This window comes from Salmo trutta, chromosome 6 (genome assembly GCF_901001165.1).
Source record: "Salmo trutta chromosome 6, fSalTru1.1, whole genome shotgun sequence".
Classification (NCBI taxonomy): domain Eukaryota; kingdom Metazoa; phylum Chordata; class Actinopteri; order Salmoniformes; family Salmonidae; genus Salmo; species Salmo trutta.
This window is the reverse complement of record NC_042962.1, coordinates 22,307,717-22,323,763: the sequence shown is the minus strand read 5'-3', so window position 1 is coordinate 22,323,763 and position 16,047 is coordinate 22,307,717. Positions and strand designations below refer to the sequence as shown.

The 16,047-nt window shown below is 45.3% G+C and overlaps 1 protein-coding gene across 17 annotated transcripts in view; it reads right to left on the bottom strand.

The window, feature by feature from the left end:
- Positions 1-16,047, bottom strand: part of LOC115195663 (abl interactor 1) — a 70,041-nt gene that overhangs the window by 14,384 nt on the left and 39,610 nt on the right. For 6 of the 17 annotated variants that reach the window (XM_029755754.1, XM_029755758.1, XM_029755759.1 and 3 more), the window contains exons 4-6: positions 8,127-8,141; positions 5,605-5,726; positions 4,145-4,285 (exon numbers count right to left, since the gene is read on the bottom strand). In XM_029755754.1, coding sequence (XP_029611614.1) covers positions 4,145-4,285; positions 5,605-5,726; positions 8,127-8,141 — 278 coding nt within the window. The remainder of the gene's footprint in view (positions 1-4,144; positions 4,286-5,604; positions 5,727-8,126; positions 8,142-16,047) is intronic. The other 11 variants (XM_029755755.1, XM_029755760.1, XM_029755764.1 and 8 more) reach the window with 3 other exon arrangements.

Below are 16,047 nucleotides of genomic sequence, written 5' to 3'. Positions count from 1 at the left end.
GAGAGAGAGAGCGCGCGCAGCGAGAGAGAGAGCGCGCGCAGCGAGAGAGAGAGAGAGCGCGCGCAGCGAGAGAGAGAGAGCGCGCACAGCGAGAGAGAGAGAGAGCGCGCACAGCGAGAGAGAGAGAGAGAGCGCGCACAGCGAGAGAGAGAGAGAGAGCGCGCGCACAGCGAGAGAGAGAGAGCGCGCACAGCGAGAGAGAGAGAGCGCGCACAGCGAGAGAGAGAGAGAGCGCGCACAGCGAGAGAGAGAGCGCGCACAGCGAGAGAGAGAGAGAGAGAGCGCGCACAGCGAGAGAGAGAGCGCGCACAGCGAGAGAGAGAGAGAGAGAGAGAGAGCGCGCACAGCGAGAGAGAGAGAGAGAGCGCGCACAGCGAGAGAGAGAGAGAGCGCGCACAGCAGAGAGAGAGAGAGAGAGCGCACAGCGAGAGAGAGACAGAGCGCGCACAGCGAGAGAGAGACAGAGCGCGCACAGCGAGAGAGAGAGCGCGCACAGCGAGAGAGAGAGCGCACGAGACAGCGAGAGAGAGAGAGAGAGCGCGCACAGCGAGAGAGAGAGAGAGAGCGCGCACAGCGAGAGAGAGAGCGCGCACAGCGAGAGAGAGAGAGCGCGCACAGCGAGAGAGAGAGAGCGCGCACAGCGAGAGAGAGAGAGCGCGCACAGCGAGAGAGAGAGAGAGCGCGCAGCGAGAGAGAGAGAGCGCGCACAGCGAGAGAGAGAGAGAGCGCGCACAGCGAGAGAGAGAGCGCACGAGACAGCGAGAGAGAGAGAGCGCGCACAGCGAGAGAGAGAGAGAGAGAGAGAGCGCGCGCGCAGCGAGAGAGAGAGCGCGCGCAGCGAGAGAGAGAGAGCGCGCACAGCGAGAGAGAGAGAGAGCGCACAGCGAGAGAGAGAGAGAGCGCACAGCGAGAGAGAGAGAGCGCGCACAGCGAGAGAGAGAGAGCGCGCACAGCGAGAGAGAGAGAGCGCGCACAGCGAGAGAGAGAGAGCGCGCACAGCGAGAGAGAGAGAGCGCGCACAGCGAGAGAGAGAGAGAGAGCGCGCACAGCGAGAGAGAGAGAGCGCGCACAGCGAGAGAGAGAGAGCACGCACAGCGAGAGAGAGAGAGAGAGAGAGAGAGCGCGCACAGCGAGAGAGAGAGAGAGCGCGCACAGCGAGAGAGAGAGAGAGCGCGCACAGCGAGAGAGAGAGAGAGAGAGCGCGCACAGCGAGAGAGAGAGAGAGAGCGCGCACAGCGAGAGAGAGAGAGAGCGCGCACAGCAAGAGAGAGAGAGCGCGCACGGCGAGAGAGACAGAGCGCGCACAGCGCGAGAGAGAGACAGAGCGCGCACAGCGCGAGAGAGAGACAGAGCGCGCACAGCGCGAGAGAGAGACAGAGCGCGCACAGCGAGAGAGAGACAGAGCGCGCACAGCGAGAGAGAGACAGAGCGAGCACAGCGAGAGAGAGACAGAGCGAGCACAGCGAGAGAGAGACAGAGCGCGCACAGCGAGAGAGAGAGCGCACGAGAGAGCGAGAGCGCACGAGAGAGCGAGAGCGCACGAGAGAGCGAGAGCGCACGAGAGAGCGAGAGCGCACGAGAGAGCGAGAGCGCACGAGAGAGCGAGAGCGCACGAGATAGCGAGAGCGCACGAGATAGCGAGAGCGCACGAGAGAGAGAGAGAGCGCACGAGACAGCGAGAGCGCACGAGACAGCGAGAGCGCACGAGACAGCGAGAGCGCACGAGACAGCGAGAGCGCACGAGACAGCGAGAGAGAGAGAGAGCGCACGAGACAGCGAGAGAGAGAGAGAGCGCACGAGACAGCGAGAGAGAGAGAGAGCGCACGAGACAGCGAGAGAGAGAGAGCGCACGAGACAGCGAGAGAGAGAGAGAGCGCACGAGACAGCGAGAGAGAGAGAGAGCGCACGAGACAGCGAGAGAGAGAGAGCGCACGAGACAGCGAGAGAGAGAGAGCGCACGAGACAGCGAGAGAGAGAGAGCGCACGAGACAGCGAGAGAGAGAGAGCGCACGAGACAGCGAGAGAGAGAGAGCGCACGAGATAGCGAGAGAGAGAGAGCGCACGAGATAGCGAGAGAGAGAGAGAGCGCACGAGATAGCGAGAGAGAGAGAGAGCGCACGAGATAGCGAGAGAGAGAGAGAGCGCACGAGATAGCGAGAGAGAGAGAGAGCGCACGAGAGAGCGAGAGAGAGAGAGAGCGCACGAGAGAGCGAGAGAGAGAGAGAGCGCACGAGATAGCGAGAGAGAGAGAGAGCGCACGAGAGAGCGAGAGAGAGAGCCCACGAGATAGCGAGAGAGAGCCCACGAGATAGCGAGAGAGAGTCCACGAGATAGCGAGAGAGAGTCCACGAGATAGCGAGAGAGAGAGCCCACGAGATAGCGAGAGAGAGAGAGCGCGCGAGAAAGCGAGAGAGAGAGAGCACACGAGAAAGAGCACGAGAGAGCGCACGAGAGAGCGAGAGCGCACGAGAGAGCGAGAGCGCACGAGAGAGCGAGAGCGCACGAGAGAGCGAGAGCGCACGAGATAGCGAGAGCGCACGAGAGAGAGAGAGAGCGCACGAGAGAGAGAGAGAGCGCACGAGACAGCGAGAGAGAGAGAGAGCGCACGAGACAGCGAGACAGCGAGAGCGCACGAGACAGCGAGACAGCGAGAGCGCACGAGACAGCGAGAGAGAGAGAGCGCACGAGACAGCGAGAGAGAGAGAGCGCACGAGACAGCGAGAGAGAGAGAGCGCACGAGACAGCGAGAGAGAGAGAGCGCACGAGATAGCGAAGCGAGAGAGAGCGCACGAGATAGCGAAGCGAGAGAGAGCGCACGAGATAGCGAAGCGAGAGAGAGCGCACGAGATAGCGAAGCGAGAGAGAGCGCACGAGATAGCGAAGCGAGAGAGAGCGCACGAGATAGCGAAGCGAGAGAGAGCGCACGAGATAGCGAAGCGAGAGAGAGCGCACGAGATAGCGAAGCGAGAGAGAGCGCAAAAGAGAGAAAGAACAAAGGGGAGAGAAAATAGCAAAGTAAGGGAAAGGGAATAGCATGTGTGCCAAAATGATAGAGGGACAGGAGAAAAAAAAGAGAAAAGTGATGTAATATTTATGACCATCTCAGTCAGCAGCACAGCCTTCTTAGCTAATGAAACAACTTCAAAATCACTCGTGACTCATATCTCAGCGTGGCTTTCTGACGGACACATTTCAGTCAGTGATCGTGGCAGGGGTCTAAATGTACAGAGGACTTAGGACTTTCGAAGGACACTTTACGCCGCAGGCCTTGAGGAACATTCATTCCCAAACGGCTGAAGCCTTCCGGGTCTTGTCAGTTGAATGTTGGATTTACAGTATTTGGGCTGGGGAGGTGTGAAAGCACATTAAGCTGATGGATAAGTGTAGAGATTAGAAATGTTTGTAAGACATGGGGGATACAAAGTATTTGGGGGGGGGGGGGGTTCCTTTTGTCATACCCATGTTAGAACACAGAGGCTGTGGGAGAGACATTCAGAGCTGTTGAGTAGGACAATAGTATATGTGTCTATCCATCGGTCTGCGCGCAGATTACATTTATTTAACTAGGCAAGTCAGTTAATAACAAATTCTTATTTACAATGACAACCTATCGGGGAACAGTGGGTTAAATGCCTTGTTCAGGGGCAGAACGACCCATGTCAGCTCGGGGATTCGATCCAGCAACCTTTCGGTTACAGGCCCAATGCTCTAACCACTAGGCGCGTGTGTGTGTGTACGCGTGCCTGTGTGAGTGTGTTTTACTGGTTAGTATCATGGCAATGAAACAAAACACGAAGCGGATTTAAACATCTTCAGGAAAACTGCCCTTCTGTTGGAAATAAACATTTTCCAAGCACACAATATTTTACATACAGCAGGTTTTTAAAAAAGGACCAAAGAGTCTGCTTCATGTAAAAAATATTGCGATACTGGTATGGTCACATTTTTTACATTGTAGTAATTTAGCAGACGCTCTTATCCAGAGCGACTTACAGGAGGAATTAGGGTTAAGTGCCTTGCTCAAGGGCACATCGGCAGATTTTTCACCTAGTCGGATCGGGTTTCGAACCAGAGACCTTTCGGTTACTGGACCACCGACCGCTCTTAAACGCAAGGCTACCTGCATCCCTAGCGTGTTAGTTACCTGTGGGTTCTTTGTCTCTGGTTGAGAGAAGCAGTGCGCCCAGGGCTGTGCTGGCTGCCTAGACGAGCAGGGCTGGTCATGTAGTCGTTGGGTACTGTGGGCGGTTTCACCGGCTCCAGAGTTTTATAGGGCGTATTGCGTCTGTCAAAGTCAACCAAAGATAGAAAGGGGGGAGATAAAAAGAGAATAAGAACAGAATGAGTCGTAATGCATGAGAATCAGGGGTCTGTTTACTTTTTTCATAAATGGTTTTAATCGACCAATAGGTGCCCTTTGCAAGGCATTGGAAAACCTCCCTGGTCTTCGTGGTTGAAATTCACTGCTTGACTGAGGGATCTTACAACCACAAAGACCAGGGAGGTTTTCCAATGCCTTGCAAATTGTATGGTTGGTGTACTGAGATGAGTTAGTCATTCACAAATAATGGTAAACGCCATTATTGCACACAGAATGAGTCTATTTAACTTATGTGATTTGTTAAGCACATTTTTACTCCCAAACTTATTTAAGCTTGCCATAACAAAGGGGTTGAATACTAAAATTATTGACTTCAGCTTTTCATTTTTAATATAAAAAAACAATTAAAAAAACAATTCCACTTTGACATTATGGGGTATTGTGTCTAGGCCAGTGACACAAACACTCAATTTAATCAATTTTAAATGCAGGCTGCATCACAACAAAACGTGCAATAAGTCAAGGGGTGTGAATACTTTCTGAAGGCACTGTAGATCAATGAATACAAAAATATCCTCATTGAAAATAATGGAGAAAATGTCCCTATTCACAAATGGAAGTTACCTCTTAAAATGTGAACGTTTAGTTGGAATGCAATAGAATGCAACACCACGATCAGTGGCAGACTGGACATCTGGCATTCCAGGCAAATGCCAGACGGGCTGGTCTATTTCTAGCCCCAGTGGGCTTGTCTAACTTGAGGTTTTTGCACAAAAATATAATTATCTGGCTCATAATAGGGTCCTAAAGGGGAAAAAAGAAAATGGGCCAGTGTGGGGGCCTCGAGGAATAAAATGGCCCGATGTGTTAGAAATACCAGGGTCGATTTCTGGTCCCAGTCTGCCCCTGGCCACGATGTACATGTGCACCCAATCCCACTTGTTACATACATGCACAGCATACCAACAACATAGTAACCTTTTCCACAACCTTTATTAAAAGGCCATGGCCTCAACAAACTGCAATGCGCTTAACAGTAACAGTCAGTGGAAATCTGCACAGGACCATTCAAAATCCAACTTATCTATTCAGCTGGATGTTCCACAGCAGTCACTAAAGCCCAGAATTAGTGTTACACTGCTATTTTATATAAAAGATCAGGACGTGACTAACTCTGTGCACCGGCTAGGATACCAAACGCCCTGCCTTCTAACATGTTGGCTCAGTTAATAGTGGCGATAAAAAGTGATTCATTCATTAAAAAAAATAAAAAGACCTCTTACCCTAGAGTGCCACGCCCTGACATCGGCCCTGTCACGGGCGGCGGGCTAGGAGGCTTCTGTGTCGGCGGATTGGTCCTCGATAGTGTTCCTCCTCCTCTGATTGGCTGATTATTTCCATGCTGCTGTTGAAAAGACAATAAAATCAAGAAAGTGTTTTAAGACATTTAACATAGTGGTAGCATAAAAGACTAACTAGTATGACAACAGACAAGTACTAAAGCTGATAGGCTTCCCAGATTCAGTATGCTACATCATTACTGAGACATTCTAGCAAATGAGCAGAACTGGTCTTTAACCAAGTCACAGGGCGGTTGGCCAGGTAAAACCGACAGGGGCTTCCTGCTAAACACCGTCACATGTTTGTTTTGGACATGGTGTTCTATCAAGCACATAAAAACAAACATATAATCAAAGCCAATAACTAAAAGGCCACGCCACAGCTAACATTTGAATTTTTCATGACTCCCGGGGTTATTGTTTTAATAAGAGTTATAAATATTCAAAAAAAAGGTGCATACTCATTTTATCTGGAAAACCCATACAGCAGATAAGATCATCATACACAGCTACACATATCTATCCATCTATCATATCATGATACAGTGCCTTCGGAAAGTATTCATACCCCTTGACTTATTCCACATTTTGTTGTGTTACAGCCTGAACTCAAAATGTATTAAATATTTTTTTTATCATCCATCTACACACACACACAATACCCCGTAATGACAATGTGAATTTTTTGGGGTTGAAATTATTTAAAAATGAAACACAGAAATCTAATTTACGTAAGTATTCACACCCCTGAGTCAATACATGTTAGAATCACCTCTGGAAGCAATTACAGCTGTGAGACTTTCTGGGTAAGTCTTTAAGACCTTTGCACACCTGGATGGTACAATATTTGCACATTATTATTTAAAAAAAAAAAAAAAACTTCAAGCTCTGTCAAGTTGGTTGTTGATCATTGCTAGACAACCGTTTTCAAGTCTTGCCGTAGATTTTCAAGCCGATTTAAGTCAGCTGTAACTAGGTCACAAAGGAACGTCCAATGTCGTCTTGGTAAGCAACTCCAGTGTATATTTGGCCTTGTGTTTTAGGTTATTGTCCTGCTGAAAATGTGAATTTGTCTCCCAGTGTCTGTTGAAAAGCAGACGGAACCAGGTTTTCCTCTAGGATTTTGCCTGGGCTTAGCTCTATTCTGTTTCTTGTTATCCTAAAAAAAAAAAAACTCCCTAGTCCTTGCTGATGACAAGCATACCAGTGGAGGCTGGTGGGAGGTGCTATAGGAGGACAGGCTCATTGTAATGGCTGGAATAGAATAATTGGAACAGAGTCAAACGTGTGATTTCCATTACAGACATTACAATGAGCCCGTCCTCCTCTAGCTTCTCAAACCAGCCTCCACTGAAGTATACCCATAACAGGATGCAGCCACCACCACACCTGAAAATATGAAATGGTGGCCCTCAGTGATGTGTAGGATTTGCCCCAAACATAACACTTTGTATTTTAGACAATGTTCATTTCATTGACACATTTTTAGCAGTTTTACTTTAGTGCCTTATTGCAAACAGGATGCATGTTTTGGAATATTTGTATTCTGTACAGGCATCTTTCTTTTCACTCTGTCATTTTAGGTTAGTATTGTGGAGTAACTACAATGTTGATCCATCCTCAGTTTTCTACTATCACGGCCATTAATTAAAACTCTGTTTTAAAGTCACCATTGGCCTCATGGTGAAATCCCTGAGTGGTTTCCTTCCTCTCCGGCAACTGAGTTTGGAAGGACGACTGTATCCTTTTAGTGACTGGGTGTATTGATACACCATCCAAAGTGTAATTATTAACATCACCATGCTTAAAGGGATATTCAACATCTACTTTTTTTTAACCAATAGATTCTCTTCTTTGCGAGGCATTGCAAAATCTCCCTGGTCTCTGTGGTTGAATCTGTGGTTGAAATTCTCTGCTCGACTGAGGAACCTCACAGTAAATGATATGGTTGGGGAACAGAGATGAGGTAGTCATTAAAAAAAATAAGAATGTCCATGCAACTTATTGAGTTGTTTAAGCACATTTTTACTCTTGAACTGATGTTAGCTTGCCAAAACAAAGAGGTTGAATACTTGACTCAAGACATGTCAGCAGATTTTAATTTAATTCATTTGTAAACATTTCTAAAAAAAATAAAAAAAATATTCCACTGACATCATGGGGTATTGTGTGTAGGCCAGTGATACAAAACCTCAATTCAGGCTGTAACACAACACAATGTGGAAAAAGTCAAGGGGGTGTGAATACTTTCTGAAGGCGCAGTATATTGTCATGATGAGTTGTGCTACTAAGCCTCTAATAATGAAGGCTACTGCAGCAGTTGGACTAGGCCTACTTGTACTATGGATTGGTTTAGGGGGAAATAAGGAATCAAATATACAAATAACGTTTTTTTCCCCCGGTTTAAACAGCTATCAATAGTAGACTACTATAGCAAGATGGGTCATGTGACAAACAGGACTTACCTTGGCTTTGAGCCACTTAACGTGGGTGGAAGAAAGAGAGAGAGAGAGAGAGAGAGAGAAGGTATATGTCAAAATCGCCATGTCTGAACGGTAAAAGAACCCAAATTACAGGAGACTTTTCACCACATTATTTACACTGAGTAAACATTTCTCAAGACCTGGGCAACAGTTGTTTGATGTCATTGCACTGCACCATAACAGTGTGAGTCCAATGGTTGTTTTTGTCCTCTGTGTTGATTCATATCTACCACACCTACAAGTAGGAATTCTCACAAATCCATTGGATGTTGCCATTGCGCATTGACATGGGTATTTCAACACCTCAATGCGTCATACTACTGGATAATGTCAAAAATAAATAAATAAATAAATAAATATACAAATACAAAGTCCTTTTGTATCTCCCCTTTGGAAACAATGTCAGTTCAGCGCATATGTACAAACTGACAGTCAAACTGTCCTGCATCTTGGTGTAATTTTACAAATGATCATGAACGCTGAACCTGTGCACTTACGCTCTAGGAAGAAAAGCAATTTCTCATAGACAAGTGCTCTGTAATTTATGTTTGAGAGAGTCAAATAGAGGAACAGCTAGTTCACACCACGGGACTGCTCTGCACTACGACAAGCACCAAGTCAAGTGGGTCATCAATTATGCAGGCTCCCTATTGGGCCATTCCGAGCGCATCACAAGAAACAAGATAAAACAGGAGGTTCTTGGGAAGGCCAATGTTAGGTAGATTCATCAAATGTAGTATGATGAATCCATGTATGGTATATTCAAATCAAGAAAGTGGGAGAAAGTGACACTGTGGAAACGAGGGTGCACCAAAGCTAAATTCTGGGGCCTTTTTTGTTGTTGAAATATGGCTTATTATTAGGCTACAGGCACCAGTTCTTTCAGACAGGACCATGTTGACTGATTATTATTAGGCTACAGGCACCAGTTCTTTCAGACAGGACCATGTTGACTGATTATTATTAGGCTACAGGCACCAGTTCTTTCAGACAGGACCATGTTGACTGATTATTATTAGGCTACAGGCACCAGTTCTTTCAGACAGGACCATGTTGACTGATTATTATTAGGCTACAGACACCAGTTCTTTCAGACAGGACCATGTTGACTGATTATTATTAGGCTACAGGCACCAGTTCTTTCAGACAGGACCATGTTGACTGATTATTATTAGGCTACAGACACCAGTTCTTTCAGACAGGACCATGTTGACTGATTATTATTAGGCTACAGGCACCAGTTCTTTCAGACAGGACCATGTTGACTGATTATTATTAGGCTACAGGCACCAGTTCTTTCAGACAGGACCATGTTGACTGATTATTATTAGGCTACAGACACCAGTTCTTTCAGACAGGACCATGTTTACTGATGATTATTAGGCTACAGGCACCAGTTCTTTCAGACAGGACCATGTTGACTGATTATTATTAGGCTACAGGCACCAGTTCTTTCAGACAGGACCATGTTGACTGATTATTATTAGGCTACAGACACCAGTTCTTTCAGACAGGACCATGTTGACTGATTATTATTAGGCTACAGGCACCAGTTCTTTCAGGCAGGACCGTGTTGACTGATTATTATTAGGCTACAGACACCAGTTCTTTCAGACAGGACCATGTTTACTGATGATTATTAGGCTACAGGCACCAGTTCTTTCAGACAGGACCATGTTGGCTGATTATTATTAGGCTACAGACACCAGTTCTTTCAGACAGGACCGTGTTGACTGATGGAGGTTGTTATCCCAGTCCAAAACCAATGGGATTAGCATTTCAAACTGTAGCTCAAAATCCCACCATGCTGCGATCTCCATTGTAGGGATTGAGCAATGGGTGAAGGCTAAGGCAGAGTGGGGTTGGGTCAATGTTCAGGCCTGAGTGGGTCTAAGCAGGATTTGCCAATGCTATATGCAACAGAAGAGTTTCAAAAAGAGTAGATGCATCCTCCTGGATGACTGAACCAGACTGCTCATACAGTACCAGTCAAAAATTTGGACACACCTACTCATTCAAGGGTTTCTCTTGATTTTTACTATTTTCTTCATTGTAGAATAATAGTGAAGACATCAAAACTATGAAATAACACATATGGAATCATGTAGTAATCAAAACCAAAACCAAATTTAGATTCTTCAAAGTAACCACCCTTTGCCTTGATGACAGCTTTGCACACTCTTGGCGTTCTCTCAACCAGCTTCATGAGGTAGCAATTCCACATATTAACTTTTAACAAGGCATGTGTGTTAAATAAAATGCATTCCAGGTGACTACCTCAAGAAGCTGGTTGAGAGAATGCCAAGTGTGCAAAGCTGTCATCAAGGCAAAGGGAGGCTATTTTGAAGAATCTGAAACATAAAATATTTTGATTTGTTTAAGACTTTTTTGGTTACTACATGATTCCATGTGTGTCATTTCATAGTTCTGATGTCTTCACTATTATTCTACAATGAAGAAAACAGTAAAAAAAACTAAGAAAAACCCTTGAATGAGTAGGTGTGTCCAAGCTTTTGACTGATACTGTACATAGATGTCAGCCAAATCACTGCACAGATCCATCAGTCATTATAACCTGGATTGCCAGAATAATGATCATATTGACAGATTGGAGCAATTTGTCTGGTTACTTCTAGGGAGTTTTTCCTAGTCACTGTGCTTCTGCATCGCTTGCTCTTTGGTGTTGTAGGCTGGGTGTCTGTAAAGCACTTTGTGACAACTGCTGATGTAATAAGGGGCTTCATAAAATACATGTGATTGATACATTTGATTGACAGATCCATATTCATAAATGCACTGACAGTGCTAGACCTGGGCTATGACGTGAACGATATGATTAAAGTGTAAAGGGCAGGCTGTGTGCCGATACTGCTTACACAGGGATCAGAAGATGTGCTGCGCTAAGGGCCCTAGGAGGAAAAGGTCTGAGTCATCAGACAGCACTACGGAAGGCACCTTCAAGACATGTTGAGGACACTTACTATATTATAAACATGCCATCTACAAGCACTCGAAATGCGTTTCCCCCCCCCCCAAAGAGTGACTGGAAACTGTTTCGTAACAGTCGTAAATGTTTCTAGAAGTACACATCATCACTGGCAGCCGAGTTAAGGAGGCTACATTTTGTTCCCCGTGTATCTAATACGACTTACCAAGGACGAAAAAGAACACATTCGCTGAGGAAACAAAGTCTGAAGCGACATCTGACGTCTCCCCTGCATTCCTGAATACGCTGACAAGATCAAGCCTCGTCGTCTGCCGTAGTGTTGTGAAAAAGACGACAGCGGCCATACGCTTTAGGAGAGAACACGGTGATCCTTTGGATGAGTCAGCAGCTTAGACCATCGATAGAATGTCAGAGTTCAGTGAATATCATTAGAGATGTTGAACCTTCCATCCCTCCTCTCTTTTACTAGTCTCCCCTCTCTCCAACAGGGATACTGCAACATACTGTACATGACTTCGGTACCAATCGTGTGTGTGTGTGTGTGTGTGTGTGTGTGGGGGGGGGACTTTCTTGTCAATTCTGTTCTAAATCAATCAGATGTTTCTCTTGGCATGTCTTCCATTTTAAAAGGCCCAGTGCAGTCAAAACCGTGATTATCCTGTTATATATATATATATATATATTTCCACAGTACAAGGTTGGAATAATACTGTGAAATTGTGAAAATTATGATTATGCTGTTTTAGTGTAAGAGCTGTTGGAGGTTTGGTGGGAGGGAGTTTTGGCCTTCATTGGTGACATCAACATGCAGTAAATTACACTGAAAATATAAAAACGCAACATGCAACAATTTCAAAGATTTTACTGAGTTACAGTTCATATAAGGAAATCAGTCAATTGAAATTAATTCATTAGGCCCTAATCTATGGATTTCACATGACTGGGAATATTGATAAGCATCTGCTGGTCAGATAACTTTAAAAAAAAAGGGGGGAAAAAAAGTAGGGGCGTGGATCAGAAAACTAGTCAGTATCTGGTTTGTCCACATTTGCCTCATGCAGCGCGACATCTCCTTCGCATAGAGTTGATCATGCTGTTGAGCACGATGTCGTGTACGTCGTTCCGGAACAACTCAAACAGGTTCAATGGGTGACATGTCTGGTGAGTATGCAGGACATGGAGGAACTGGGACATCTTCAGCTTCCAAGAATTGTGTACAGATCTTTGCGACATGGGGCCGTGCATTATCATGCTGAAACATGAGGCGATGGCGGTTGATGAATGGCACAACAATGGGCCCCAGGATCTCGTCAAGGTATCTTAGCGCATTCGAATTGCCATCGATAAAATGCAATTGTGTTCATTGTTAGAAGTTTATGCCTGCACATACCATAACCCCACCGCCACCATGGGGCACTCTGTTTACAATGTTGACATCAGCAAACCGCTCGCCAACATCTGCCCAGTACAGTTGAAACCGCGATTCATCCATGAAGAGCACACTTCTCCAGCGTACCAGTGGCCATCGAAGGTGAGCATTTGCCCACTGAAGTGGTAAAGAAAACATTCAATACTTTGGAAACAGCTCTGGTGGACATTCCTGCAGTCAGCATGCCAATTGCATGCTCCCTAAAAATTTGAGACATCTGTGGAATTGTGTTGTGTGACAAAACTGCACATTTTAGTGTGGCACAAGGTGTACCTGTGTAATGATCATGCTGTTTAATCAGCTTCTTGATATGACACACCTGTCAGGTTAATGGATTATCTTGGCAAAGGAGAAATGTTCACTAACAGGTTTGTAAACAAATTTGTGCACATTTTAGAGCTATACGCTTTTTGTTCGTATGAAAAATGTTGAGGATCTTTCATTTCTGCTCATGAAACATGGGACCAACACTTTACATGTCGCGTTTATTTTTGTTCAGTGTAGTTAATAGACCAATAAGATTTTTTTATTATATATTTTTTTCCCAAAAGTTTTCCTTAGTGGGACTATCATTTCTTTATCAACAGGACAATGACCCAAAACACACCTCCAGGCTGTGTAAGGGCTATTTGACCAAGGAGAGTGATGGAGTGCTGCATTAGATGACCTGGCCTCAATGATAATCAGATGACAATCACCCAACCTCAACCCAACTAAGATGGTTTGGGATGAGTTGGTCCGCAGAGTGAAGGAAAAGCAGCCAACAAGTGCTCAGCATATGTGGGAACGCCTTCAAGACTATTGGCAAAGCATTCCTCAGTAAGCTGGTTGAGAGAATGCCAAGAGTGTGCAAAGGTGTCATCAGGGCAAAGGGTGGCTACTGTGAAGAATCTCAAATATAAAACACTTTTGGTTACTACATGATTCCATATGTGTTATTTAATCGTTTTGATGTCTTTACTATTATTCTACAATGTAGAAAATCCCATGAATGAGTAAGTGTCCAAACTTTTGACCGGTACTGTATATACAGTATGTATTGTCACATACACTAAGTATACAAAACATTAAGAACACCTGCTCGTTCCATGACAAACTGACAAGGTGAATCCTGGTGAAAGCTATGATCCCTTATTGATGTCACTTGTTAAATCCACTTCAAATCAGTGTTGATGAATGGGAGGAGACAAGTTAAAGAAGGATTTATAAGCCGAGACAATTGCGACATGGATTGTGTATACAGTACATTCGGAAAGTATTCAGACCGACTTTTTCCACGTTTTGTTACGAACAATATCCCATAATGACAAAGCAAAACCCGTTTTTTTTAATTGTAGCAAATGTATGAAATAAATCTGAAATATCACATTTACATAAGTATTCAGACTCTTTACTCAGTACTTTGTTGAAGAACCTTTAGTAAGCAATTACTGCCTGGAATCTTCTTGGGTATGACACTCTCAAGCTCTGTCAGGTTGGATGGGGAGCGTCGCTGCACAGCTATTTTCAGGTTTCTCCAGAGATGTTAGATCATGTTCAAGTCTGGGCTCTGGCTGGGCCACTCAACGACATTCAGAGACTTGTCCCGAAGCCACTCCTGCGTTGTCTTGGCTGTGTGCTTAGGGTCATTGTCCTGTTGGATGGTGAACCTTTGCCCCAGTCTGAGGTCCTGAGCGCTCTAGAGTAGGTTTTCATGGATCTCTGTACTTTGCTCTGTTAATCTTTCCTTGATCCAGAGTAGTCTCCTAGTCTCTGCCACTGAAAAACATCCCCACAGCATGATGCTGCCACCACCATGCTTCACTGTAGTGATGGTGCAAGGTTTCCTCCAAACATGACAGTTGGCATTCAGGTCAAAGAGTTAAATCTTGGTTTCATCAGACCAGAGAATATTGTTTCTCATGGTCTGAGAGTCCTTTAGGTGCCTTTTGGCAAACTCCAAGCGGGCTGTCATGTGCCTTTTACTGAGTGGCTTCCATCTGGCCACTCTGCCATAAAGGCCTGATTGGTGGAGTGCTGCAGAGATGGTTGTCCTTCTGGAAGGTTCTCCCATCTCCACAGAGGAACTCTGGATCTCTGTCAGAGTGACCATCAGGTTCTTGGTCACCTCCCTGACCAAGGCCCTTCTCCCCAGATTGCTTAGTTAGGCCAAGCCCCAGCTCTAGGAAGAGTCTGGGTGTTCCAAACTTCTTTCATTTAAGAATGGAGGCCATTGTGTTCTTGGGGACCTTCGATGCTGCAGACATTTTTGGTACCTTTCCCCAGAACTGTGCCTCGACACAATCTTGTTTTGGAGCTCTACGGATAATTGCGTCGACCTCATGGCTTGGTTTTTGCTTTGACATGCACCATCAACTGTGGGACCTTATATAGACAGGTGTGTGCCTGTCCAAATCATGTCCAATCAATTGAATTTACCACAGGTGGACTCCAATCAAGTTGTAGAAACATCTCAAGGATGATCGATGGAAACAGGACACACCTGAGCTCAATTTCGAGTCTCATAGCAAAGGGTCTGAATATTTAAGGTGTTTGTTTTTAATAAAATGTGCAAAATGTATGAAAACCTGGTTTTTACTTTGACGAGGATAATGTTTTATTCAATCAATTTTGGAATAAGGCTGTAACATAATAAAATGTGAAAAAAGTCAAGGGGTCTGAATACTTCCCAAATGCACCGTGTGTGTCATTCAGAGGGTGAATGGGCAAGACAAAACATGTAAGTGCCTTTGAACAGGGTATGGTAGTAGGTGCAAGGGGCAACGGTTTGTGTCAAGAACTGCAACACTGCTGGGTTTTTCACGCTTAACCGTTTCTCGTGTGTATCAAGAATTGTCCACCATCCAAAGGACATCCAGCCAACTTGACAACTGTGGGAAGCATTGGAGTCAACATGGGCCAGCATCCCTGTGGAACGCTTTCGACACCTTGTAGAGTCCAATCACTGATGTATTGAGGCTGGTCTGGGTGAAAACTGGGGGGTGCAACTCATATTAGTAAGGTGTTTTCTAATATTCGTTATACTCCCTGTACAGCGGATAGGTGCAGTGAAATGTGTTGTTTGAAAAGAGAGTTCCAAACTGCTCTGCCAATAACAGGTCGTTTTCAGTTTTCCCCTCTCAAACTACTCCTAGACAGTCCGAGCAAAATTCTTGCTTGAGAAATTTGCTAAGAAGCTACTTTTGTTTCTCTTTGACCATTTTAAATGTAAAACAATAACAGTAAGGTACTTCACTCTTGCCCAGAAATGATTTGATATTGAGATAAAAACAGCTGCATTGGACCTTTAATAAGAAAACAAGCTTGTGTTTTGTGAATATTTACTTACTAAATGCTTTAACACATTTAGTCATTCAAATACACATTATTATTTAAATGAACATGTGGTATCTAAACACAGACTCATGTGGCCAGTTTTACAGTTGGCTGGAGATTTGACATGATTCAAACTGCCATCTTGGCAGCATTGATTATGGTCAGTAAGTAAAGCAAGGCAGAGTGATTCTATAGGGCCCTAACAGCTTTCT